A 25,424-nucleotide genomic window follows, 5' to 3' on the forward strand; every position below is an offset into this window, starting at 1 on the left:
CAGAATTCATATCACCTATCATATGAATGAGAGAGCCTTTTGATACCTTACACACTGTGCCAAAACATTGTGCCAGAATCGCTCGCATCTTGACTTGCCACATCGAAATCTGGTCTTATAATCCAGCAGCGGTAGATCAAACTTCATCGATGCCATCGTGAAATCTTAATGTGAAACTAAGCTCTAGTACCACTTGTTAGAAATGATAGGCAATATAAACGACGAAGAACAGTAGATCAAACACAGGGGACACGAGATTTTAACGTGAAAAATCCTTTCAAGAAAGAAGGGAAAAAACCATGGGTACCAGCCAGCAAATCTTCACTATATCAGGTGAGGTTACAAACGTCGGAGATTTATAACTTTTCTTATCCCAAGACGATGGCTTACAGGAGGTATATATAGAGATGGAAAACCCTAATAGGCGACGATCCATACCTTTTCTTCGCTTCGGCTCAAGTCTCCCGGCGACGGGCCTCCCGGGGATTTACAACTTTTCTTCGCTTCGGTCCAAGCCTCTCGGCGACAGGGCCTCGCTTCGCTTCCGGCAGAAGTTAGCCTTTATCTTGTACATAACTGAATTTGGATCACAACTCAACAAAACTCCACCTTAAGATAAATTCATTTTGTAGCATAAAATGAACATTCACCTTAAAACAACAAAGAAATATTTCCGATATTAAATAGCCTCTTGGGCTAAACAGTTATACCAATTAAGCTTGAACAAAGCTCAAACTTAGTAACAGAAACTGGCTTTGTTAACATATCAGCAGGATAATCATGTATGCTTATCTTGTATATCTTCAGCTTCGACCCAAGCCTCCACTTCGCTTCGGCCCAAGCCTCCTGGTGACGAGCCTTCCTTCGTTCCGACAGAAGTTAGTCTTTATCTTATATATAAATGAATTTGGATGGCACTTAGCTTCTTGAACTCCCGGAGCCCCTGCGTGGACCGCCGCGACAGCCTCTTTCACGGCGATGTCCTGCCCATTGTCCAGCTTCCCCTGCAGACCATTAATCAGCAGTTACAGCTGATCTGAATTTTGGCCGGAACCCTTTGCATTCAGACATGCATGCATCTTCTGCATTCATACTTGTCATTTGTCAAGCAAGAGAGTATTTTGGTTTACCATGTAGACGGGGCCGAATCCGCCCTGGCCGATCTTGTTGTGAACCGAGAAGTTGCCCGTAGCGCCCTGGATCGTCTCGACGTCGAACGACGGCAGATCGCAGTCCTGGTTACTACTGCCCTGGCCGTTATGCAGGGAGTCGTCCTGAACATCAGTCGATGCAGCAATCTGGTTCCTTCGTCCGAACGGTGTGCTCTGCCTCTGCGCGTTTCTCAGCAACGCCAGGGGGATAGCTTCCTTCTCCTTCCTGCGCCGTTTCATCTTCATGGCACAAATGTAGTAGAGTCCAGCTAGCAGCAGCACCAGGTGCAGCAACCGATGGGACGATGATCTCGACGAGCCTCTTCGTTCGCGCATCCGTGTCTGCTGAGGAAGAGCTGAGAGCTGCAAGATTCAGAGAACAGTAACAGTTTCAGTTAACATGCACCAGTAAGGTAAATTTGATTGTGATGTACTTTCTGTACATCCGAGTTCTGTTTCTTATTATCTGGCAGATCAGTAGCTTGTTTTTCTTTTTCCCTTGTAGGATAATGCAGCTTCAATTATCTGAAGAAAAGGATAATGCAGCTTCTGGGTCTGCTAAGAGGCAAGGACTGAAAAGGACTGGCCTTTATGTTAGTAGCCTAATAAGAAACGTTAGTGCTTGCCTTTTTTCAACAGTGGGCATCACTGTCGTAGGACCTAACAGCAGTTGCTAGCTTAACTATCCAAATTGACAAAAAAGCTGACGGCTTTGACTTTTGACCTGGGAGTTGCAGGTTTTCAGCAAGTGAGAAAACACCGGGAGGTAACTTCGAACAATCGCAGCTGCACTCGTTTTGCCCTCAACTATTTGACTTGGTATGCTGATCAGCTTTGCTCAACTCCTCTCTATCCTAAAAAAAACCGTGAGATATATACGCGACGCGCGTGGCAACTGGCAAGTATGAACTCTCATCAAGTTATTCTATGAAACAGAGTATTTAGCTGCAATGCAAATGTGACGAGCTCCGTTGTCACCATGACGCAAGAAAAAAAGGTACAAAGTACAGTACTAAAACGAGAAGGTAAACACCTACTAAAAAAAGTCGGCCGCATGCAGAATGCAGCTACAAGACGTCAATCAATCAACAATGATGAACACTGCTATCCTATGCTAAAAAAAAGAACAACAAAGTCACTCACGATGCATGCGTTCTAAATTTCAAATGCAATTAAAGAGCAATAATCCAAAAAGATTGACAACAAACTCCTTTTTCTTCCTATGTTAATTAAGAGAAAAAGAAAAGGAAATGCCGACACAGTGGCACCAAACTTGTCATCAATTTGATTTGAATGAACATCAGAAAGGAAAAGAAAAATGTAGTACTCACGTAGATCTGATGCCGCAAGCCGGACGAAGAGATTCTGTCCGGCATTGCCAAACTGCCTCATGTCGAGAAGGTCGCCGGTCCACATGAAGCAGCCCCTCGCCCCGGGGCTGCTGACATTGGCGCTGGCGTAGGCCCGGCACGCGCAGTTCCTGAGGCAGCTCTGCCGGCACTCGTCAAGGCCGAGGGGCATGTCGACGGTGGCGTTGGCCGAGGGACATGTCGCCGGTGCAGTTGAGGTCCGTAGCGTCGCCTGCACCCACCGGAGCCGTCCCTGAGCGCCCACTAGGCGGGGAAGCAGCGGGTCGATGCCCGACACGCAGCCGCAGACCGGTTGCGCATCGACGCTGCAGACGCCGTAGGGCCCGCAGGCGCGGTAGCCGTCGCACTCGTCGAGCGGGTAGGACCAGAAGACGCTCCAGGACCGGGTCATGTCGATCCACATGAGCCGCTGGATCTGCCCCGACGAATTGAGCGCGAACCGCGTGAGCGGCGCGGCGGCGCTGTCGACGACGCCGTAGCTGTAGTAGGCCTCGTCGCGCGTGGCGACGAAGCGGAAGGTGAGGAGGCCGTTGGACCTGAGGTTGGGCACCCCCGTGAACTGGTACCCGTTCCACGGCCCGCTGCCGTAGGTGCGCGCCGACCGGCGGTACAGGAGGAGCTCCGGGGACCCCCGCGGGTTGAGGCGGAAGGTGTAGTCCCCCGGGGACGAGTCCCCCGCGGCGCGCCATGATGTCATGCGCCTGGTCCAGCCCCGTCCGGAAGTCGATGCCGAGCTTCATGCCGGGCAAGGAGCGTGTCGGTGGGGAAGTCGAAGCTCTGCCACACCACGCCGGCGCCGGGGACCCGTAGCACCAGGTTGCCGTTCTCCAGGAGCTGCGCGGTGGCGTTGCCGGTGCTGCTGCTGGCCGTGGCCGTGGTCGTGCCCGGAGGCGGCGGTGGCATCGCCCAGACCACGGCGCTCTGCTGCTGCTGGTCGTCGTCCACGACGATGGCCAGGCTCCCGTTGGCGAGGACCCTGAGCTGCGCGGCGTCCACGCCGCCCAGGACGGGGCTCCCGCGGTTGGCCACCCACACGACAGGTCCGCTCGGGGATGCCGTTGAACCATATCCCGAGGTACGTCCGCCCGGCCGTGTCGTCCGGGTCCGGCGCGAAGAAGCCCAGCACGTACTTGGCGCGCCCCGCGGACACCAGCGTCCGGTTCCCCATGAGCGGCGCGGGCGGCGTGACCGTGTCCGTGTCGGTGCCGCCGGCGGCGTGGTGAAGGAGGAGGAGGACGGCGGCGGCGAGGAGCGGGCACCGTCGTCGCCGCATGATGCCGATGCCGAAGCGCATGGGGCGGACACGACGCGCCGACGCCGACGTCTGGACGAGGGCCCTTTTTGCTCCTGCTGGCGCCGTGGTGCGGCACAGAGGTCCGGAGCCTGGCAGCCAGATGGATGAGTTCGTTGGCCTGGTGAGGACTGAGGAGGACTCCGGAACGGGCCGCGGCGCGTCGGGTTTGGTGGTGTCGTGCATTGCACCTGCACCGCGTGGTGTGGTTGGACTGGCGGCGTCAGGCAGGGTCGATTCTGTTGATTCGGAACGTGGGGTTTATCCCATCTAGGAAACTGCATACGCGCGGCTGATGTGCTCGCCTGCGTCAACGTAGAGACTAGAGAGGTGCTCGTGGCAGCCAGGCGGCGGCGGGGCAGGTATTGCTTCCGAGCTCCGATCGTCCAAAAAGGACAAAAGCGCACCCTGAGGGGACGGATGCCTTCGTTTTTGCCCTGCGTGTGGGGGTCCCTCCATCACTGTTCCTAGGTCGATTTTGCTGCAAGCTAAAAGTGTGCTGTGTTGACCACATGACCGGCACTCGATCTGGTCGCGTTAAGAACGCGCATGGTTTCCACCCCCACACACGTGCTCGTCGTTGCTAACAGTCGGGGAACGCCTCTTCTTTCTTCTCCAGACGACTATGGTCTCACTCTCACACCGCCACGCGGATGTGTTGCGTCATGCCTCACAGTTGATTTGCATTCAACCCCCCAACAAGAGATTCGGTACTGTGCCATCCCGCATTTTGATTTCAGCCCAATGCTATTCTCAAATTCATCTGGATTCAAGTGGACCGAACTAACAGCACACACACAGCCCTCGGATCGCTCTCTAGAGCGGCTCGGGCGGCGCCTCGCCTACCCCATCGGCGGGGCCAGTCCTCCCCGGCACCTTCGCCCTCGCTGCCACCGGAGCAGGCTACCAGAAGCCTGCGCAGCCGCAAGGATGGCGATGGCGGGGCCTTTCTCCTCCTCCTCTCTCTTTCCCTGTAGGGTGGTGGCCATGGCGTGACGACCGACGGCGGCTTCCTTCCGGCGCGGCGCCCCACCACCGATCTGGCACCTCCTTCGCCGGATCCGACGGCCCTACGGCTAGATCTAGAGAGGCCTAACGCGGAGGGCCCTCTTTGGTCCACGCCTGGGCGGGTGCTGGTCGTGCCCATGGCGGCGGCGGCTCCGGCCCACCGCGTGGGAACGACGCAGAATCCACAAGAGGCAGTGTCCACAGGGAGCGTTGCGCCCTGGATGCGCACGAAGGCGGCGACGTCGGCCAGGGGCATCGGGATCAGTGCCCGTGGTGGCCGAATCTGGCGCCCACATCGTGATGGTGAGGCCCGGCTTCGGTGGCCACGGGATGCTCGGTGTGACCGGTGCTTGAGCTGTTGATGACCATGGCGTGCGGATGGTTGTGCAGGCAGCCGACTTGCCGGGTGTCAGTCATGGGGCAGCGGCTGGCGCAGTGAACAGACCGTAGCCTTTGCCGTGCACGGGTTGGAGGCAGCGTGGTGAAAGCTTTGTCCCTCTCGGGCTAAAGACGATGACGCTTACCGGCGCCGTTTTCTTCCATGGAAGCGTCATCGAACGGTACTCTCCCCTTTGCGCGGCATGTCCTTTCTGGGTGAAAACCCCTTCTGGTCAGGCGACGGCGGCGCTAGTGGCGTCGCATCCCTCTTTGGAGGCGTCGTCTTTGGAAGCTCGTATTTGGTCAGTCTGCGGCAGCGGCCTGCGTCGCCGTGAGGAAGGTGAAGGCTTAGTTGAGGATTCTAGTTTGCGATGTCCAGGACGGAGGAAGGCAGTCAGGAGGAGGGTGTTGGCGCGGCAATTGGAGGGCAGTCGCATTTGCTTGCCAATGGAGGGCAATGGTTTTGTGGGACCAGTACGCGAGTTGCGACCATGAAGTTAGCGAGGAGGCTGGCCTGGGAGGTGCCCACGGATTTGGCGATGTGGCCGACGTGGGAAGTGGTGGCTAGCATATTTGCGTTGCCGAGGTGACCTGCATAGGTATGGCGGCGGACGGTTCTGCACAGCGGACGGCTATTTTCGGCGCAAGGAGGTGTTCTGACTGGCAGCTAGAGGATTATCATGTCCCATTGTTTAATATGCTTCCATCAAGGCGCTCTTTGGCGAGACTTCTATAGAGACTTCTCTACCAGCTTAATTAAAAGTTCTATCAAACGAGAACAGAGAAGCCAAAAACAGTAAAACCAAAGCCATTTTGGCCCCGTTTGGCTTGCTGAAACTGGCTGGAAAACACTGTTCTGGCTGAATTGTTGTGAGAGAAAAACACTGTTCCGGCTGAAAAAATAAGCCGAACAAGCCGATTTCTGGGTAAGCCGAACGAGGGCCTAGGGCTAGAAGTCGAAGCCACAAAAACATGGCATTTCTTGGCTTCTCTGTTTCCGGAGCTGCCCTAAAGGCGTCCAGAACAAGTTCCCTCATCCCAAATTGCATCTCACTTATGCCTAGGTTTATGCATGGGTGAATTTTATGGATACAGAACACTTTTGGATCATCCATCTATGGATTAGTTATGTCAAATGGATTAGTTCGTTCCATTAATCGGTAAATAAAGTGCATTAAAACTAGATAAATATATGAAAGGAGTACCTACGTCTCAAAAAATGTCTACCTATATCATCTAAAATTTGTCCCAAAATATAGCTACTTCTGAGTTCTAAGGGATTTTCAAAGGGTGGTATGACAGAAATACCCCTCACTTTTCATTTCTTTTCTCTATTATTTCAATTTCGGTTGGTGCACTAATCACCTTTCAATGTAGGTGCACTAGTCACATTACTTTCTTAATTATGTTGACACGTAAATGCTTTTGGCAGACACCGCTACAAAATGAAAGCGCTGAACAATATGGGAGCTGATCCGTGCATATAGTGGGATGTGTTTACTGAAGGGCAACAAATTAGACTTTATATAATTCTTTTTAACCTCACTACCTGAGTATCAATGTCTAGAAGTTATTGTACTCTGAGACGGAGGGGATACCTTTATTGAGTTGTGTTTGTGTCATAATATGAACATGTGTTGCGCAACTCATGGTTGGCTCTGTGTGCACAGGTCGCTGAAACATGCAAGACAAGTGTGCCTTCGTATGGGCGAATATGCTTCCCAAACACATGGTCTGGCCGTTTGTGTCACTTTTCCTCTGTCTTATGGGGTGTTTGGGACTGCTTCGCTCTTGTTTTTCAGCTTCGCTTCAGCTCTGTATTGCTAAATACTTTCAGCTTCACAAACTCCGCTTCAAGAAAAATGTAGAGTTGGAGACTAACTCCACGTTTTTTTAGAGCATCTCAGGAGGTACTCTAGTTTTTAAAGTTCTGTACTCCCGCATAGAGTTGACAAGTAATTACTCAGCTGGCCACTCATTAATCGCGATCACAGACTCCCCTCCACTGTACGTGTGATGGCCGCGACCCTTCTTTCTCCCGTGCTTGCTCCAGCTAAGGGTAAAAGGTGAGTTCGTTGACCAGCTGGGCTGCTCGGCCTTTGGGCCTTGAGTGGCCTAGTACAGTCAACATTCTTAACTTTTTTTAATTATTCAAATCTTTATTTCCAAAAAAGGAAAACCCATTAAATAAACAATAGTAAACACTAACGCATGTGCTGAGTATTGTTGAATAAACAAAAGTAAATCAGGGGCGTAATAGATCATTTGTAGGAAACAATCTATTCCTGGAGCTGGTGCTAGGCTGTGTGCCAAACAGTACCACCTGTGTTGGTGTTTTGGACCAACAGGCCCTCAACCGACTAGTGAAAGTGTACTGCGTGCCCCTAATCCCGGATGGTGATATAAAGAGACACAAGGTTTATACTGGTTCAGGCAATAGGTGCCCTACGTCCAGTCTGAGAGAGCGATCTTGTATTCCTTGCACCGAGGTGCTTGTAGTAGGGGGTTACAAACAGGGCGAGAGAGGAAGCTAGTCCCAAGTCTCTGCGTGGAGCGGCGTGTGCTACTTGAGATGTTGATCTAAGGCAGCGCGGAGGAGTGTGCGTATTACAGAGTGTTGCGCGTTGCTTGCGCGTGTGTGTGTGCGATGTCTCCGTCTGTGCGTGCGTCTGAGCGTGTCTAGAAACGGCCCCGGTCACTCCCTTTTATAGTTGAAGGGGGGGGGGGGGGGGACAGGGGCGATACATGTGTTCGCTACGTGGCGGTTCATGAGTGGAGGCGGTATGCCCAGCCCTATAGCCTGTCACTATGGCGGCATGGTCAACGGAGCGGTCTTGTCCTCAGTGTACTGGAGCGACGCGTCGGTCACGCCCGATCATTTGCGACGTGGGAGCTCCTGTGATGGTTTGGCGCAGGGCATGGCGCATACTATCGACGACGTGTCGGTCGCTGCATGTCGGCAGCGTAGAGAGCTGAGGCCCAGTCGGTGCAGAGGTCGAACTATCGTGGAGGGCTCGGCGGGCGCGAATCCCGAGGCTACCGAGACCCCGAAGCGGATAGCCAAGGCTCGGAGAGAGCAGTTGGTCCTGTACACTGATTCCGAGGCTACATGGACCCGGACTTGACTCTCCACGCCGCGCTGTCCTTGGAGCAGGTGGGGTTAGGTAGCATAGTGCTGAACGGGTGTCAGTCGTGGGCACAGTGCCGAGCACAACGGCCGGTAACCCCTGCCCCGTCCTGTCCCGGACGGCATGGCGTTGATGCGACTCCAATCTCGTCGGTCACTCCACTGTGTCGAGCCGTCGTTCGGCTGACGTCGTGGGAGTGGTTGGTCGCGTGAGTTAGATGTGATGTCCCGGTCGAGGTGGCGATGACGGGGTAGCTGCCGAGCCAGCCTCAAGCGAGGCGGAGAATTGGTACCTCCCCCGAGGCCTGGCAGGCGGGGCCTCGGGCGAGCCAGAGAATCGGTACCTCATCTAAGGCCTTACGTGTGAGGCCTCGAGCGAGGCGGAGAATTGGCACCTCATCCGAGGCCTTACGGCTGGGGCCTCGAGCGAGGCGGAGAATCGACACCTCATCTGAGGCCTTACGTGCGGGGCCTCGAGCGAGGCAGAGAATCAGCACCTCATCCGAGGCCTTACGTGTGGGGCCTCGAGCGAGGCGGAGAATCGGCACCTCATCCAAGTCCTTACGTGTGGGGCCTCGAGCGAGGTGGAGAATTGTTTGAGCTGTGCCGGGCGGTCAAGCTGAGCCTCGGATAAGGTGGGGTTTTGCTGGTAGTTGTCCCTTGGCTTCGATTTTTACAGGGTCTAAGCGATTTTTTTCGGTTCTTGCTTAGGGGACCCCCTTTTTATGGTACCCGACAGTAGCCCCCGAGCCTCAGGGAGAGTGTGAGCGCTCTCCCTGAGGTTTTGATGAGACTTGGCTCGCGGCAGCTCCTAGCAGGATGGTGTTTCGTACTCGAGGCCTCGGTGGGTGCGCGCGAGCACACCCGCCGGGTGTAGCCCCCGAGGCCCTGGAGGAGTGGATTTATTCCTCTAGGGGCTTTTTTCATGTTGAGCGAGGGGTTTTATCACGTTTGTCGAGCCCACGAGTGTGAGTTCGGGTCGCTGAGTCTCGGCTTGGTTGCAGGAAGAGCCCCCGAGCCTCTACGCGGAGCAAGAGGGCAATCAGGAGTTTTCCCTGTCTTTTTTATGCGGCCCTCGCGCATCCTTTTCGTTCAGAAGGAGGGGTAGAGTATGCCAGGCTACCCTCGGTGGGCGCGAGCAGTGACACCTCCGGCGAGCTGTTATCGGGTAAGTCCAAGTGGAGGCCCGTGCCCCATTCGATAAGGGTCGGCTAGTGGTCCAGAGACGCACTCCAAAAGTACCAGAGGGCTTCTCTAGTGGGTCCCAGGGCCGTTTGATGGGCCTCAGGGGCTCGGTGCCTCCCTACGGTGGGATCCCATTCAGAGACTTCCCTGCTGGTCTCGGACACGACTTAGGGCATCCTGAGTGATCGCTTGCTCGAGCCTCGGTCATGTACGGGCTCGCCCATAGTCATCCCTGACTCTGTTTGTCCTGGGGCAGCTGTCGAGACCCTCGAGGGCCCAGCCTTTGAACCCTTGGACCGTAACGGGCTCGTTGCCCTTTTTTCGCGTTTGCTGAGCCCCTGAGAGCGAGTTCAGGTTGCTGGGCCTCGGCGTGTATGCAGGAAGAGCCCCCGAGCCTCTGCGCAGAGCAAGAGGGTGATCAGGTGTTTCCCTATCTTTTTGTGCGACCCTCGTGCATCCTTTTCGTTCGGAAGGAGGGGTTGTTTGTCAGGCCCTCGAGTGCGAGTTTGGGTCGCTGGGTCTTGGCTTGGTTGCAGGAAGAGCCCCCAAGCCTCTACACGGAGCGAGAGGGCGATTAGGAGTTTCCCTATCTTTTTTGTGCGACCCTCGTGCATCCTTTTCGTTCGGAAGGAGGGGTGGAGTATGCCAGGCTACCCTCGGTGGGCACGAGCAGTGACACCTTCGGTGAGCTATTATCGGGTAAGTCCAAGTGGAGGCCCATGCCCCATTCGATAAGGGTCGGCTGGTGGTCCAGAGACACTCCAAAAGTACTAGAGGGCTTCTCTAGTGGGTCTCAGGGTCGTTTGATGGGCCCCGAGGGCTTGGTGCCTCCCTATGGTGGGATCCCATTCAGAGACTTCCCTGCTAGTCTCGGACACAACTTAGGGCATCCTGAACGATCGCTTGCTAGGGCCTCGGCCATGTACGGGCTCGCCCATAGTCATCCCTAACTCTATTTGCCCTGAGGCGGCTGTCGAGACCCTCGGGGGCCTAGCCTTCGAACCCCTAGACCGTAATCGGCTCGGTGCCCAGTTCCTTCGTCTGAAAGGAATTGGGTGGGGGATATTCCCCTCTCATCGGCTGACAACGGTAGGTGCGCCTTTTGAGGTAGTTTCTCAGGGAGACGGAACGACGCCTACCATTGCTGTGGTTGGATGCAACACGATGTCTGCAGATGGGACGTTATTATGCGTGCGCGATTAACAAGGAAAAGGTGGGCGCGTGGGCAGTTTAATCGGATCTAGATTAACTGCGCCAGATCTGAGTGAAACTTCCTCGGTTTCGTTCCCTTCCCTCATAAATACATGAGGAGCCTCGCCCTTCCCCTCCTTACCTTGCCTGCATTTGCCTTTTCTGCCCTCGAGCGGTTGCTAAGAACAGAGGAAGAGAGCACCGGGGAGAAGAAGGGAAAAGGGAGAGGAAAGGCACAAGAAAGAGAGAGGGATAGCGAGAGCTCGCCTTACCACCGTAGCCGCATTCTCCACTGTATCCATAGCCAGTGGCGCTGTTGTCATTCAGGCGGATCCTTGGGGTCCATCCGACGTGTCTACGGTGGAGCTGCAGTCGCTTGTCGACGATGGCCTCCTCCGCCCGGTTACCGACCCCAATAGACCGAAGTGGATTGCTCCGGGGGGCGAGCCAAAGCCGAGGCCACACGATGGCTACATCGTGAGCTTCGTGGCCTTCCACGAGCATGGTGTCGACCTACCGGCGGACCGGTTCATGCGGGCGCTCCCGCACTATTACAGCATGGCGCTCCACAACTTCAACCCCAACTCCATCGCGTAGGCGGCCATCTTCGTCGCCGTCTGTGAGGGGTACCTAGGCATTACCCCCCACTAGGAGCTGTGGCTCCACCTCTTTTGGGCGGGGCTCACCACCAAGCCGATGGGCACGACGAGCATGCGGAAGGCGATGAGGGCCGGCGGCTGCACTCTCCAAGTGCGCCAAGACCGGTAGCTTCTCTACATCTCGGCCTAGCTCACGTCGTCCAACTGTCGCTGGTACAACAGCTGGTTCTACCTCCTCAACAACGACGGCAGACTTCCCCCCTACATCGGGCGAGTCGTGGAGAGCTAGCCAGAGAAGTGGAGGTATGACGTCTCGGTGGTTGATCAGCCCAAGCTGTGGCCACTCCTGGAGGCGCTAGAGAGGCTACGCAGCCATGGCCTTATCGTGGCTATGGTCATGGCCGCCTTCCACCACTGGAGGGTGCTGTCGCTAATGGCTCGGTGGCAGCGCCTGTTCGAGATGACACCGGACGAGCCGATCGATGGCGTCTAGATGTCTACCGCTGCCCTCTTCGACGAAGAGATTCTACGTCGGGTGAGAGAGATGGTGGAGGGGCGGCTGAGGAGCAGTGGTCTATCTTCGTTCTTGATGTGCCCGTCGCGGGAGTACCTCTCTCTGGTAAGTCACGCGCCACTGCGGCCCCCGAGGCCTCCTTGCTCCTCGCATTTTCCTGTTCCCTTATTGGTGTTCGCTGTTCTTGTAGGGGATGAGGGATGTGCGAGCCTCCCCGCCGCCCGTTCCTGAGGACGCAGAGCAGCGGGTGGTGAACCAGGCGCATGCCGAGGCATAGAAGAAGTGGAAGGATGCCGAGGAGGCAAGGCACAAGAGGAAGAACCTTGAGCGCGAAGAGCTAGAGAAGCGTCGCCAGCAGCAGAGGCACGATGGTCTCCCGGTGGAGCCATCTCCGTCACCGTCGTTGTCGGATTCCTCGAGCGATGACGACGAGAGCGAGGTAGGGCAGGGTACCCTGGACCATCTCCCTGACATCAGGGGGATGGCGTTCGGGGCATCAATGAGTAGCCCAGCGTTTCCAAGAGGAGGAGGAGAGGACGCCTCGGGGCCGACGATCGCCTGCCCTAGGGCCGAGGCCGACACGCCCGAGGCACGGGCGTTAGGGAAGCACGCCGTCAGCCCGGTGGGCTCGACGGCGGAGGTGGAGCAGGCGACGGCGGGGGCGATGCAACCACCTCCGTAGAGGGTTGAGGGGGCGCCGGAGTCCGGCGAGGGCTGGCCGACATCGACGGACATGGAGGCCGTGCCACCGCCGCCGCCACTGCCGTTGAAGAGGACAAGGGATGTAGTGCAGAAGCAGTTGTGTCCCCATTCGAGGTAAGTGCTTTGTTAGTGGAGTTTGCAGCATCTTCCACTCGTACGTAGACCCAGTAAGCATTTTGTCCTCAGCCGGAAGCGTCAGGCGGAAGCGCCCGCCTTGGCACCACGTAAGGCGCTCAAGGTGTGCACCAGCTCCACTGCCCAATGGGTGGTGGAGGCGCAAGCCGCCATATAGCGTGGCGCGGCATCGGCCAGGGCCGACCCAAAGGAGTCGGTCGCCCAAGGAGAGGCTATCGAGGCAGCCACGAAGCAAGTAGAGGAGGAGGTGCTTACGCCCCATGAGGCCAAGGCCCATGAGTTAGATGGGGCCGAGGCGCCCTCAGTCGCTGAGGCCACCAAAGGCGAGGCCGAGGCCCCTCGGACCTCCAAGGCCAAGGCGACGAAGGCTGGGGCACCCAGGACCACGAGGCCGAGGTGGCGGAGGCTAGAGCCCCTGGGACCACCGAGGCTGAGGTGGCGGAGGCCGGTGTGGGTGCGGTGGAGCTGACAACCTAGGAAGCGGAGATGGAGGTGGGGCAAGCTTCAGTACCGCCCCCGGTCCAAGGCCCGTCGCCGTCGTAGGAGAGCGCCCGGGAAGTAGAGGTTCATTCAATCTCCTTCGACGATACTTCTCGAGGGAGGGAGGTGGCAGATGCCGAGGCGGCCAGCACCACGGAGCAGCCAGCTCTGACTTCTGGCGAGGGAAGCTCGGCCCTCATGCGGGTACAACCGGAGCCCTATGGGTGGGATCACCCGCGTGTCTTGTGGCAGAGCCGGGACGACCCTGAGGGGGAGCCTCTGTTCGCCCTTGAGGACGCTGCCGAGGGGGGCACTGGGGCTCCTTCGAGCAATTTCACCAGCTGGCGGAGCGGTCACTATGGACAGTGCTGTCCATCATGGTTGATGATCTACCCGGGGTTGCCCAGGTGCGCGCCTTCTTTTCTCATGTGGTGTCATCTTTTTCTCGAGTTTTCTCATAGTGCTTGACGTCCATTCTGCCTATCTAGGAGCTCGAGGCTCGGTCCCTCGGGATATTGTTGTTCCTCCGGCAGGAGAGGGACGTCTGGGACCAGCTCCAGTGGCAGAAGGACTTGCTCACCCATGCCAATGAGCTTCTATCGGTGCGGAGCACGGAGGTGGAGGTCCTCCACCTTCACTGTGCTGATATGACGGCCGAGGCGGCTGCGGCTCGGGAGCAGGCCACCCCTTTGGCGGCACGGATCAAGGAGCTGGAGGAGGCGTTGACCCGGGTGGCTAGCGAGCGGGACGCCTTCAGGTCCTAGGCCGCACAATTGGGGGTCTCTACCAAGGCTGCAGCTGGGGGCCAGAGCAGGGCGTGCACCTACTGACGAAAGGCACCCTGGTGGAGGCCCTCAAGGTGGTCGAGGCCTCCCGGGCCGAGGCTTTAGTCTGGAAGGGAAAGGCCGAGGGTGAGTCCTGTTCCCCTTGTTTTATTTGTTTTTCTTGTGTTCGACCCCTAACTCCCTGATGTGATGCAAAGCTGGAGAAGGAGGCTTCCAGGGCGGCCGAGGCCTCTCGGGTCGAGGTCCAACGCTGGAAAGAGAAAGCTGAGGGTGAGTCCCATAGGCCTTCGCCCCTGTTCGGCTTATTTTCTTTTGTGCTTAACCCCATCCTACTTGTCTTGGCGTAGGGTTGGAGAAGGAGGTCTCCCGGGCAGCTGAGGCCTCCGTTGAGGTGCAGGCGGTGCTCGATGTAACACCTCTGGTGTTTTGACCTAACACTAAAACTTGCCATGTCATCATATGCATTGCAAAGCATTCATAAAGTAGAAAATTTTGAATGCATTCACTAAATAAGCTTTATTTCATAATGTTGTTATTTTATGTAATGTGATTCAAAACCCTAAATAAAGATCATGACCACAAGGGTCAAATTTCATGTGATCATGTGAGGCCATGTGTCATTTGACTCAAATAACCCTAATGGGCCATGTTACTGGTAAAAAATCAAAGTTAAAGCAAAAGGTAAACAAATCAAATTTGAATTCAAATTCAAATCATAAAAGTCCTTTTTGCCCCTTTTGACTAATTCATAATTCATTTGGAATTTGGGGTTGAGGCAAAAAGCAAAGTTGAAGTATATTTTATAAGGATCAACTTTGGTATTCAAAGTTTTTCAAGTTTACATATAAAATTTGGAGTAATTTTGAAATGATTCAAATGCTCAAATGTACCCCAAATTCAAATTTCAAAATGGAGGCAGAATTTGAAAATGTTCCTTGAAGCAAAGTTGTAGAGTTTGAAAAGTTGAGCAACTTTCATTTTTGGATATTTTCAACTTCTTTAGAAAATTTGTGAGTAATTTGAAAAATAGACGCAGTGGCAAATCTGTAAATACTTCAAAAATCTAGATAAACACAGGCCTTCACCGCCTCACCGCCGGTGTCCTTTCTCCGGTCTTCCAGGCGTGTCTGCGACTGCCCTTGGCTTAGCGCTAGCACAGGGAGTACTCTGCGTGTCGAGTCCGCGCGCTCTAGGCCGAGCTATAAGATCCAGACGACGCCATTCACGTTTCTTCCTTCTCTCTGCTTTCCCGACGCCGCCGTCTCGACTCCGGTGAGCTTCGCTCTCCTCCTTAGCACAAGATAGCCTAGGAAAAGCTGTGTTCTAGTTCCGCCCGCTCCTTGCGCATCCGACTGAGTTGTTGCTGTCGCTTGATTTCGCCGAGAGCTCGCTGTCCACGTTCATCTTCCTCGCGGCTGGCGACCTCAACGGAAACGTCGAATCACTGTGGCCAGCCTCATCCGGTGAGCCGTTGCCCTTGATTGTTGGCTCTCTGGTTTCATCGCGATGCTGTAGTGCTCATTCCACTCTTGCCTGCTCATTTTGCCCACTACAGTCGCCGAAACGCTGTCGTCGACGAGGTCCGCTCCGCCGTGATCTCGGTCACCGTCGAAACACATGACCGTAGCTTCTCCGGTCTCGCCTGTTGCTTCAACACGATCGGGGTGAGCCACTGATGCTTCCTATACTCTTTGTTTCACCGTTACTGGCCTTGTTTTGCTGGCGTAACGTTGCCATGCCACCGCGTCCGCCATGGCCGGTGTTAGCCTTGTTCCATGTCGTAATCGACCTCCAAAGTGCCACTAATCGATGCGCCTAGCTCTTGTGATCATGTTAGTGCTTTGGCCGTCACTGTTGGGCTCACCGTTGGTGAGTTCGCGCCGGTCAGCACTGTCGCAGCCACGGTCAATGCCCGAGGTTGGGGATGACAGGTGGGGGTCGGCTCTCAGTGAGAGCAAGAGAGAGAATAGTGAGTTTTGTTATTTTCTGATTTTAAATAGTGTTGAATCTTAGGAAATTTGTAGGAAAATAATCATAGCTCCAAAAATTCTGAAATTTTGTGTGTAGCCTCTGTACATGCTCTAGTATGGTTCAAAAATTTGAAACTTGAAATTTGAATATATTTTTAATGTTCAAATATTCAGTACATTAATTGATAAATGCAATTTCCAAGAATTTTGTAGGCCACTGTATAATTCCAAAAATTATGAAATTTATTTTGGTACACTAATTTGTCATGTGGAAGCTTACATAAAATTTTCAGGTCATTTGGAACAAGTTTATTTTTGGGCTTATTTCTAAATTAATTCAAAAATAAATAAAAGCAAACCCTAAGTATTTGATTAGTGTTGAATCTTGTTTTGGTCATGTTTTGTGACTAGTAGAGTTTCAAGATTCATTTGGTCAAGTCACATGTGTGGTTCTTGATGGTAGGATTGCAAGTTGGTTTTGTTGGCTTGCAACTATACCGTGAAGGAAAATCGTATTCGGGGTGTTTTTACATTTCATGTACCATGAAAGCATCATGTTTACATTATCATCATGTTAAAGCATATGTTATCGTTTTGTGTAGAACTCGTGAGTGAAATAATTCTAGTTGAGCAAGTTCTGGAAGAATCCCCGGTTGTCATGGGATTTGATATTCGTGATACTGATCCGGAACCTGAGATCGTCAACGAAGGCAAGCCCCGGTTTAAGCATTAAACCATTACCTTGTTTACTTTGAAAAGTTTATCACCTATGTTACCTATTGCATTAAGTTGATTAATTCAAATGTTACCTACTTGATGCATTACCTACATTGTTAATTCTTTACCATACTTGAAGATGTTTTCATTTACAAATGCGTAGAATGCTTAGTACGCTTTATGATAGGCTTTCAAAATAAAAGTTTTGATACAATCAAAGATGGCATTCTGGCCAAAGAAAGAAAGAAGGTTGAATGAACTAGAGACTAGTCGAGTGACTTATCTTGAATTTTGGGTAATATTGCCGACTATGTCGCTTAAAGGCCACTCATTGTGGATCTTCTGAACGAGACACTTTGTAGTACTGGTCACATACTCCGGTAAGCCTACTTCGGCTAATCCGATACTAAGACGAATGCCCACGCACTGGGAGTGGAGAGATGGCGGGAGTAGCGTGTACCCTCATGGCTAGAATGTGGCCGGATTTGAGGTGTGCTATGCGCTCAGGTGGCATGGAGACGGCTTAGTATAGGAGGATCCGGTAGCGAGGTTGATATATGCAAGATTAAGCTCTACATATGTCGTGTGATAAGGAATCCCTAGTGTCGGATACCGTGAGGAGGGGTACCCTAAGCAAGATCCAACAAACTGCTTAGACCCTAAAACGAGATCCAATAAGGCAGACGAGGTCCCAGCCAAAAAATCTCCGATTCGCCCAAGGCCCCCTCGCCAAGGCCCCTTCGCCCGAGGCCTCCTTGCTGCGGCCTCAGAAGAAATACCGATTCTCCGATTCGCCCGAGGCCTCCTTGCCGAGGTCTGTGGTTCTCCGATTCGCGCGAGGCCGGCTCGCCACCAGCCCCACGACCACCGCTTTGACTAGACTATTCCGGCTGGACATCACATCTAATCAAGGCGCTCAACCACCCCGACAACCACACGACGGCACAGTACAGCGAAGTGGTAGACCAGCACGTCAGCGCCCTGCCACCCACGACGGGATCGTGCAGGGGTTACCGGCTACTGTGCTGCCTAAACTCCTCCACCAAGGACAAACGCAACGTGGGGAGTCAGAACTGGGTTCCTGTGACCTCGGGACCAGCGAACTGACCGAGTTCCGCCTCGCCCGAGACTCCCGGTAGGGCCTCGGGCGAGCTGGCCATGCTCCGCCTCGTCCGAGGCTGGGCTCGTCCCGCAACCTCGTCGCCTCCGCCTCAAAGGTCGCTCTAGCAGGCTGTCGCATCCAATTAATGCACCCGGCTGCACCCACTACGTAAGCCACGATCGGCAGTACGCCGCGACAGGAGCGACGGGACAACGGTCAAATCGCCTTTTTACCATCCCTTACTGACAATACAGGGTACCGTATCCTGTAGACGCACGTTCCGCACTGTTCCGCCTAAATCAACAACGACGATGACCGCCAAGACCCCGCATTGCCGCCTGCAAAGGCCTCGGCACAGCAGGCCTCGGCACAGCGGGTCTCGGCCTCAGCGCGGCGGGTCTCGGCACAACTGACTACAGCAGCCCCTAGGTCTCGGCACTTCACCAAGTCAACAAATGAACAGGAGCGCAGCATGTCGCCGGCCAGGAGACCATACCGACTAGACACCGACGGGAACTCCCACGACGCCGCGCTACTCCGGGAGCAGAATACGTCAGCAAATAGTAGCCTTCTCATGTACTTCTGGCATCCTCCTTGTGGGTATAAAAGGAGGTAGCCGGTACCATTTCTAGGGGAGAAGGGGGGAACAAGAAGACGAACACACCGATAGAACCACGCTTCCACGCTGCTTGGGAACAACGTCTCGAGCAGTCCGCACCACCCTCGCCGAGACCTGGGACTAGCTCTCTCTCTCACCTAGCTTGTAACCCCTACTGCGAGCACTCAGGTGCAAGGAATACAAGATCGATCTCTCAGACTGGACGTAGGGCCTCGATTGCCTGAACTAGTATAAACCTTGTGTCTCTTTGCATCACCATCCGGGATTAGGGGCACGCAGCACAAATTCACTCGTTGGTTGAGGGACCCCCGGTTCCAAAACACCGACACCTAGCTGGGACTTGAATCAATTCGAATTGCCGGTGCTCCTCGGATATGGAGACTCAATTCATTACAGAAGCAATGTAGGACTGGTGAATTACTAAAACATGAGAAAAGAATGGAATGAGAAGGATTGGAATATGGGAAATGTACATTTAGTTGAGATAATGAACTAAAAGGACTTAGGGGTAAAACTTGAAAATAAGATAAGAATAGTAAGCTTTTGGAAAAGAACTTTGAATCTTGCTACATCCTTACCTTGCCCTAACCCCTGCATCTCTAAAAGTCTTACACCCCGTTACGTCGGGTTAGTCTTGTTGAGTACTTTTGTACTCAGGGTTTGTTAACCCTTGTTGCAGGTGAGTCGCATGCGCAGGCTTGTTTTGATCCCAGGTGCATGTCGGTGTTTGAAGTCAACGACGATGAGGAGTAATGAATGGCCTTTGGACAAGGCACTAGTTTGTTTGATAAATAAAGTTAATGTAATATTATCCCGCTACTATGGTTGTATGACACTTATGGTATTGTAAGTTTGAAAACAACTGGTTTGTAACTATGTTATCTTAAGACTTCCGCTATCTTTACTCTGATGTATATATTTGAATAAACTGTTGTAATCTGCAATGTCTGTGATGGGGATCCTGTTTGAAAAGAGAATCGTGGATGATTCAGGTTTCCCGAGGACACCCGACAGACCTGTTGAGTTGTTGGGAACTCATGTACGCTATCCGAGGTCTGTTAAGACAATGATAGGTGCACGTGGGCCTGATTCCTTAGGAGGTTCTACCACACTCAAGGCCGAGATCGGGGAGCACAACGTGCTGCAAAGCGCCACCCGTACTACCTGCGAGGCCCTAGAGGTTAAGGGGGTCGAGTCGGGCAGCTCCCTTGGGAGCCGCTTGATCGCGTTGAGCGGCCAAGTGCGCGAGCGACTCCGGGGGGCGCTGCACATGGGCATCAAGCGTGCCCTGGCCGTCGTCTCCTCGCACTATGCCGGCATCGACCTCGAGGCCGTCAGTGATGGCTACGTCTTGGTTGAGGATGATGAGGAGGCCGAGGAGGAGGTCACAAAGCTGGTGGAGGCGGCTAAGGCCCCTGGCATGGCACTGGCCAAGCTGTTCGAAAAGAAGGTGGTTCCTCCTACGCCGATCACCGATGCTAGTGACCCTGAGCCTTGACCTGGGCCAAAGGGGCCATGTAAATAAATTAGGATTATTATTGTATCGTAACGCTTGTGGCCGTCGAGGCCTTTTTTAAAGTACTTATGCGTCTACGCTTTTTAATCGTTTTTATTGTATTTTCGAGCCTCTGCCCTCTGTCTCGTCTCTGAACATATCACTTGCAAAAAACTTCCTCGGAGCCTAAGCTGCCCCTCGGGCAAAAGGTGGTGAGGGAGTTGCCGTAGCCCGGAGGCCTAGGCCGTCTCGCGGCTTGGCCGGCCTTTTGGCCCTGAGATAGACTTTCGGTCCTTAGGTTTTTTACAATCGATTTGTCAGAGCACGCTAGAGGGTTTGGCGTAGAAATTTTTTCGAAAAACGACTAAAAAATGGTGCCTGGGACTTAGGGGGGTCCCCCCTTCTAGCCCCCGAAGGAGGCTTGGTTCTGTAGAGGCAGAGCTGAGTCTTGTTCGAGCCCCGCGGTGGGCACCTCTATAGAGGCAGAGCTAAGTCTCCCTTGTAGTGTTATAGTAACGCTGATCCCCCATCGATAGGTTCGGGGGGTTTCTCGAAAAATTAGAACAACTAAAGAACGTTTCTTTATTATATTTCGAGAAACAATGTATATAATGCTTGGAAATTTATGGGTAGAAGCGACGTATCTGTTCTATGTTCCAAGCGTTGTAGAGGATTTCGCCCTTCTCGTTGGCATCATCATTGGGGAGCCCGAGCTTGGCGTAGTAACGTCGGAGCATGGTGCACTCTTCGAGGGTGTGCTTCACTGGGCCCTGGTGGTAAGGGTAGGGCTTCTTAAGCATATCGTCGAAGAGCCCGAGGCCTCTGGGGCCTTGGGGATTCTTGCGATCTACGGCCGCGACTAGACCAGCCTCGAGGACCTCCTGCTTCCCCTGTCGACCCTTTTTCTTTTTCTTGGGGAGGTGGGGAGCTGAGGCCTCGGGGGCCTCATTCCTCCGCTTCCCCTTGGTGTTGTTGTTGGGGAAGATGGCCCCGACACCCTCTTCGCCCGAGGCGAAGTTAGTGGCGATGTCGAGGAGCACGGCCACCGAGGTCGGCACGTTCCGGCCTAACTCTCGGACCAGGTCTCGGCAGGAGGTGCCGGAGAGGAATACCTAGACAATTTCTGAGTCATCGACGTGGGGCAACTCAGTGCATTGCTTGGAGAAGCGTCGGATGAAGTCTCGAAGAGACTCGCCCGGCTTCTAGCGACAACTCTTGAGGTCCCAAGAGTTCCCAGGGCATACGTATGTGCCCTAGAAATTCCTGACGAAGACCTTTACCAAGTCGCGCTAGTTGTGGATTTGCAAGGGAGGGAGGTGTTCGAGCCAGGCTCATGCCGAGTCTGACAAGAATAAGGGGAGGTTGCGGATGATGAGCACGTCATTGTCTGCGCTGCCTAGTTGACAAGCCAGGCAGTAATCGGCCAGCCATAGCTCAGGGTTTGTCTCGCCGCTGTACTTTGCAAGGTTGGCCGGTTGTCGAAACTAGGCCAGGAAGTGAGCACCGCGGATGGCCCTGCTAAAGACTCGAGGGCCAGGTGGCCTAGGAGAAGGACTGTGGTCCTCCCCACTGTCGTAGCGACCGCCTCGGTGCGGGTGGTAGCCTCGCGTGGGCCCCTCGTTGTCGTGGCGCCATCGCCTGCTGACCACATCGTGGTCGCCTTGCGCCTCGCGTCGATCGCCGAGGCGGTCATGCACCGAGGGGGCCCTGTTGGCCGTCAGTGCCCAAGCGGGCTCGGGACAAACTGTGGCCTCCCTATCCTGCCAAGGTAGTGCCGTGGGAAGTTTCGAGGCGCCTTCGCGCCATCGAGAGGCGGAACTTTTGGCCTACTGTACCGCGGCAGTCTCAAGGAGGTCTCAGAGCTTGCCGTGTGTCGATGAAATATGGTTGGTAGTCTACCTAGGAGTATGCCCAAGGTAGTAGATTATTGGCAGACAGATGCGTAAGCTACAAACAAGATGGTGACGTAAGGTAGACACGAGGTTTTATCCAGGTTCGGCCGTCATGAAGGCGTAATACCTACGTCCTATGTCTGATTGTATTGCTGTATGTCAATGAGAGATGTTTTTGAGAGGGATCCCCTGCCCGCCTTATATAGTCTGGGGGGCCAGGTTACAGATCTAGAAACTAATCCTAACCAGTTACAATTGCCATAAGTGGCCGAATAAGGATTCATATTCTAACCGACCAGGATCTTGCTTGATCTCCAAGTCTGCCTTGATTCCTTGCGCGGGACTCTGAGCAAATTGGCCGGGCTGCACGTCGTCTTCTAATGGGCCAGACCCCCTAGTCTGGCCTGGCCCAAGCCTAGCCATAAGGGTATAGGGGTTAATACCTCCACAGCTAGTCCCCGAGCACCATGTATTATGTTGCAACACACCATTCGATCTTCTTCGGCTAATGCGATCTGTCTTCATGTCATCTCCAACTGGTTGAAACATTGACCAAGCAAATGTGCTAGTATTTTGGTCAGCACAGAGAATAGTAGACCATAATTATAGCCAAAGATTCTAGTTGTCCGAAGAATGCATGGTGCTCTAAAGAAAAAAGAAAAAGATTTCTTTCCTGATCAAGTGTGCCCACTTGTATTTCTAAAAAGAAATGTAAGTGACCCTTGTACAATAGTAGTTATGGCCAACAATCAGAGCGTAGGCGTCGATAAAATAAGCATATTCACCGCAAGTTGAAGTGTGCCCACTTAGTCCCCGAGCCTGGTAGTAGGTGGCGCAGGCACGTGGTGCTAGGGTCTAAAAAGAATTCCCAATTATGTTGAGAATCCAATCATCGTACAAGCAATACGAGATGCACCGGAAGGTGCATCGTACCGATGTAGTCCCCGAGCTTGCTGGAAGGTGAGGTATCAACCTTGTAGCAAGGTCTAAGTGAGAAAAAATAAATGCCTCTCAACTGTATGTGAGTACAAATCACATGTAGCCGAGGAGAGCGGTCTCCGAGCAATGGTCGGAGAGTGGTCGGGGCAGTCCCCGAGCACAAGAGTGGTCGGAACAGTCCCCGAGCACGATGGTGGTTTGGACAGTTCCCAAGCACGATGGTGGTCTGGACAGTTCCCGAGCACGATGGTGGTCTGGACAGCCCCCGAGCACAAAAAGTGTGGCAAAAAAGAATATGCCACTTGTACTATTATTTTATGTATTTATTTATTTACTTGTTCTGTCAAGTCCAATCTGACACATCTGGTCAAAAAAGTAGACGGGTATAGCACATCATACTACCTTTTTGTCTTGTCAAGCAAACAGCTGCGTGGCACCTGTTAGTAGGTGCGTCAGCGTGGGCCCTCCCACACTTGCAACAAAGAGTTGCATATACTGGCGTAGATCTCGAGGCTAAGTAATGCTGCAAACATGAAAGCAACCATCTACAGCGCGTGCGCACATCCCCCAAGAATCCCTGGCAGACGAAATGGCATAACTCTTGGGTTAAATACGGTGTATGATAGGTCAGTTACTATTTACTGAACCCCATTGCCATTCGCAACCGTAGCTTTCTTCTTCCCCCCACCAACCCTACTACATTCGAAATCGCCACCAATCAATCCACCGCCATTTCCCCGTTCACCAGCAAGGCCAGAGTCATGGCGAAAAGTGATGCGTAGAAGAAAGTAGGGGTCATGGCGAAGGAATGGTGGAAATCAAAAAGCAACGAGCAGACCATTGAAGACCTCGTCACCATGGGGGTACTCCACAACAAGGAGCTTGCAGGATGGCATACGCCGGAGGGCGAGGTGTACCCCGATCCACAACTAGGTGAGATCGTGGTGTTCGAGGATTTCTTTAAACGGGAATTTGGGGTTCCGGTACATCCGTTTCTTCAGGGGCTCTGTCTTTACTATGAGATTGGGATTTGCAATCTGCATCCCAACTCGATCCTCCTTGTTGCCACTTTTATACATCTCTGCGAAGCATATGGCGGCTTCCAGCCCCATTTCGATTTTTTCCGCCATCTTTTCTGTCTACGGAAGAAAGGAAGCGGTGGTTCGAAGATAGCCGGGGGTGTGTACCTCAACCTCTGTGACGGCATGAAAGCCCAATTCCTCCACTGCCCATGGAACACGTCGCTCGACGACTGGTACAAGAAATGGTTCTACATCCATGAAGAGCCAAACACGATCACGCTGTGCGACATGGGCTACATTTTGGAGAAGAAGACAAGCTAGTCGGAGAAGCCCGAGCATCTGGAACAGATTCCAGAAATATTTGGAATGATCCCGTGGAAAAAACTGGATGGTTCGAGCGTGGTCGGGAGCTTCATCAGCCGACGGATCCAGCCCTGCCAGAGGAGGGTACATCCTGGCTATGAGTATCAAGGGAGCGCGGACCCGACGAGGACAAGGCAGGAGGCGCTTGACAAAAACGAAGTCAAAGCCAGAATTGGCGAGCTATTTAACTTAGCCAATCTAAATTATGCCAGATTGAGTGACATCGAGCATGCTTTCAAGCTTGCCCGACCTCCCCCAAAGGTAACTCGTCTTGCCGCATACCTGTAGTCTTATATTGTGGCAGGGTAATGTTGATGTTTTACCATCAATAGCCTGCCACGGGGGTACCCGGGACAGTTGTTCAGGCTTCGGTGAATAGCGGAATTCGGTGGTTACGCAAAGAGACTAACGATTTATACTAGTTCAGGCCCTCTACTTGGTCGAGTAATAACCTTACGTCCAGTTTTGGCGTTATCCTATTTGCGTTGTATTGCTTTGAGTATCAGGTATGCATTCTCCTCTTACAATGGGTACCCTCACCAGCCCTTTATAGTCTAGGCGCTGAGAGGCGTTGTTTGTGTCCTATTCGGGTACAAGGTCAGAGTGCTAAGCTACACTTCGGGTGCCTTTCCTTGTATAGTTTGAGTTGAAGTTTCGGTTTTGCACGTTGCTTTGCTCCGTGTTCTTCTTGGCGACTGGGCTGTAGGCCTTGTTACCAAGGCCTACCTCCCTGCAGTATGGTCTATGGGGGGGCCATAGGGTTCCCCATCGACAAGCCCCTGAGCATTTCATGATCGAGCTTCAAGGGCCGAGTTGTTGTAGTCTTGATCCGGGTCCTTTTTGAAGTGAAATCTTGAGATTGTCTTCTTTGATTTTTCTTTTGGCTGAAGTGCACTTTTGCTTGATGTCCTCTGGGTTCTTTTTGCTTTGAGTGCAGCGAGTGCAATTTTGCAAAAATTGCACTCATTGAGTGTAGCCCCCGAGCCTCTTGTTTTTTGGTACAAAAAGCTGGAGGGTCAAAAAAATTGAAAATATGTTTTTCTGTGGTAGGTACTTACAGCCCCTGAGCCTTCTCCGAGTTCTTTTCTGTTGAAAAAAAGCCGAAAGAAGGGTCTTGATTTGTACTCCTTTGATCTTTGTCTTTTGCTGGTCACGGATGGGTCTTGTATAGCCATGAGTGAGCGTCTTCTTTTACTTTTTGTCAGGAATCTTGCTTTTGGGTACTATTTGCCTTTGTTGCTTTGCTCTTTTGTTCTTTTCCTCTTTCTTTCTTGTGATCTTTAGCCTTGTTTACCTCTGGTTTGCTATAAATACCTTCTTTGTTGGTTGTGGTTCTTCCTCGAGTAGGAAATTTCTTCTTCGATTCTTTCTTCATTCGTAGATATGCTG

General features: G+C 53.2%; 1 protein-coding gene across 1 annotated transcript; it reads right to left on the reverse strand.

Annotated features, from left to right (window-relative positions):
• Positions 1 to 535: 535 nt before the first annotated feature.
• On the reverse strand, positions 536 to 3,921 carry LOC136538726 (receptor-like serine/threonine-protein kinase SD1-8). The gene is made up of 3 exons (XM_066530689.1): positions 2,483 to 3,921; positions 1,131 to 1,514; positions 536 to 1,004 (listed from the first exon to the last, which is right to left on the reverse strand). Exons 1-2 carry the CDS (start codon positions 3,216 to 3,218, stop codon positions 1,282 to 1,284), a joined length of 969 nt encoding a protein of 322 aa, XP_066386786.1. The 5' UTR covers positions 3,219 to 3,921; the 3' UTR covers positions 536 to 1,004; positions 1,131 to 1,281.
• Between the last annotated feature and the right edge of the window lie 21,503 nt (positions 3,922 to 25,424).

Source organism: Miscanthus floridulus, chromosome 2 (assembly GCF_019320115.1).
Source record: "Miscanthus floridulus cultivar M001 chromosome 2, ASM1932011v1, whole genome shotgun sequence".
Classification (NCBI taxonomy): domain Eukaryota; kingdom Viridiplantae; phylum Streptophyta; class Magnoliopsida; order Poales; family Poaceae; genus Miscanthus; species Miscanthus floridulus.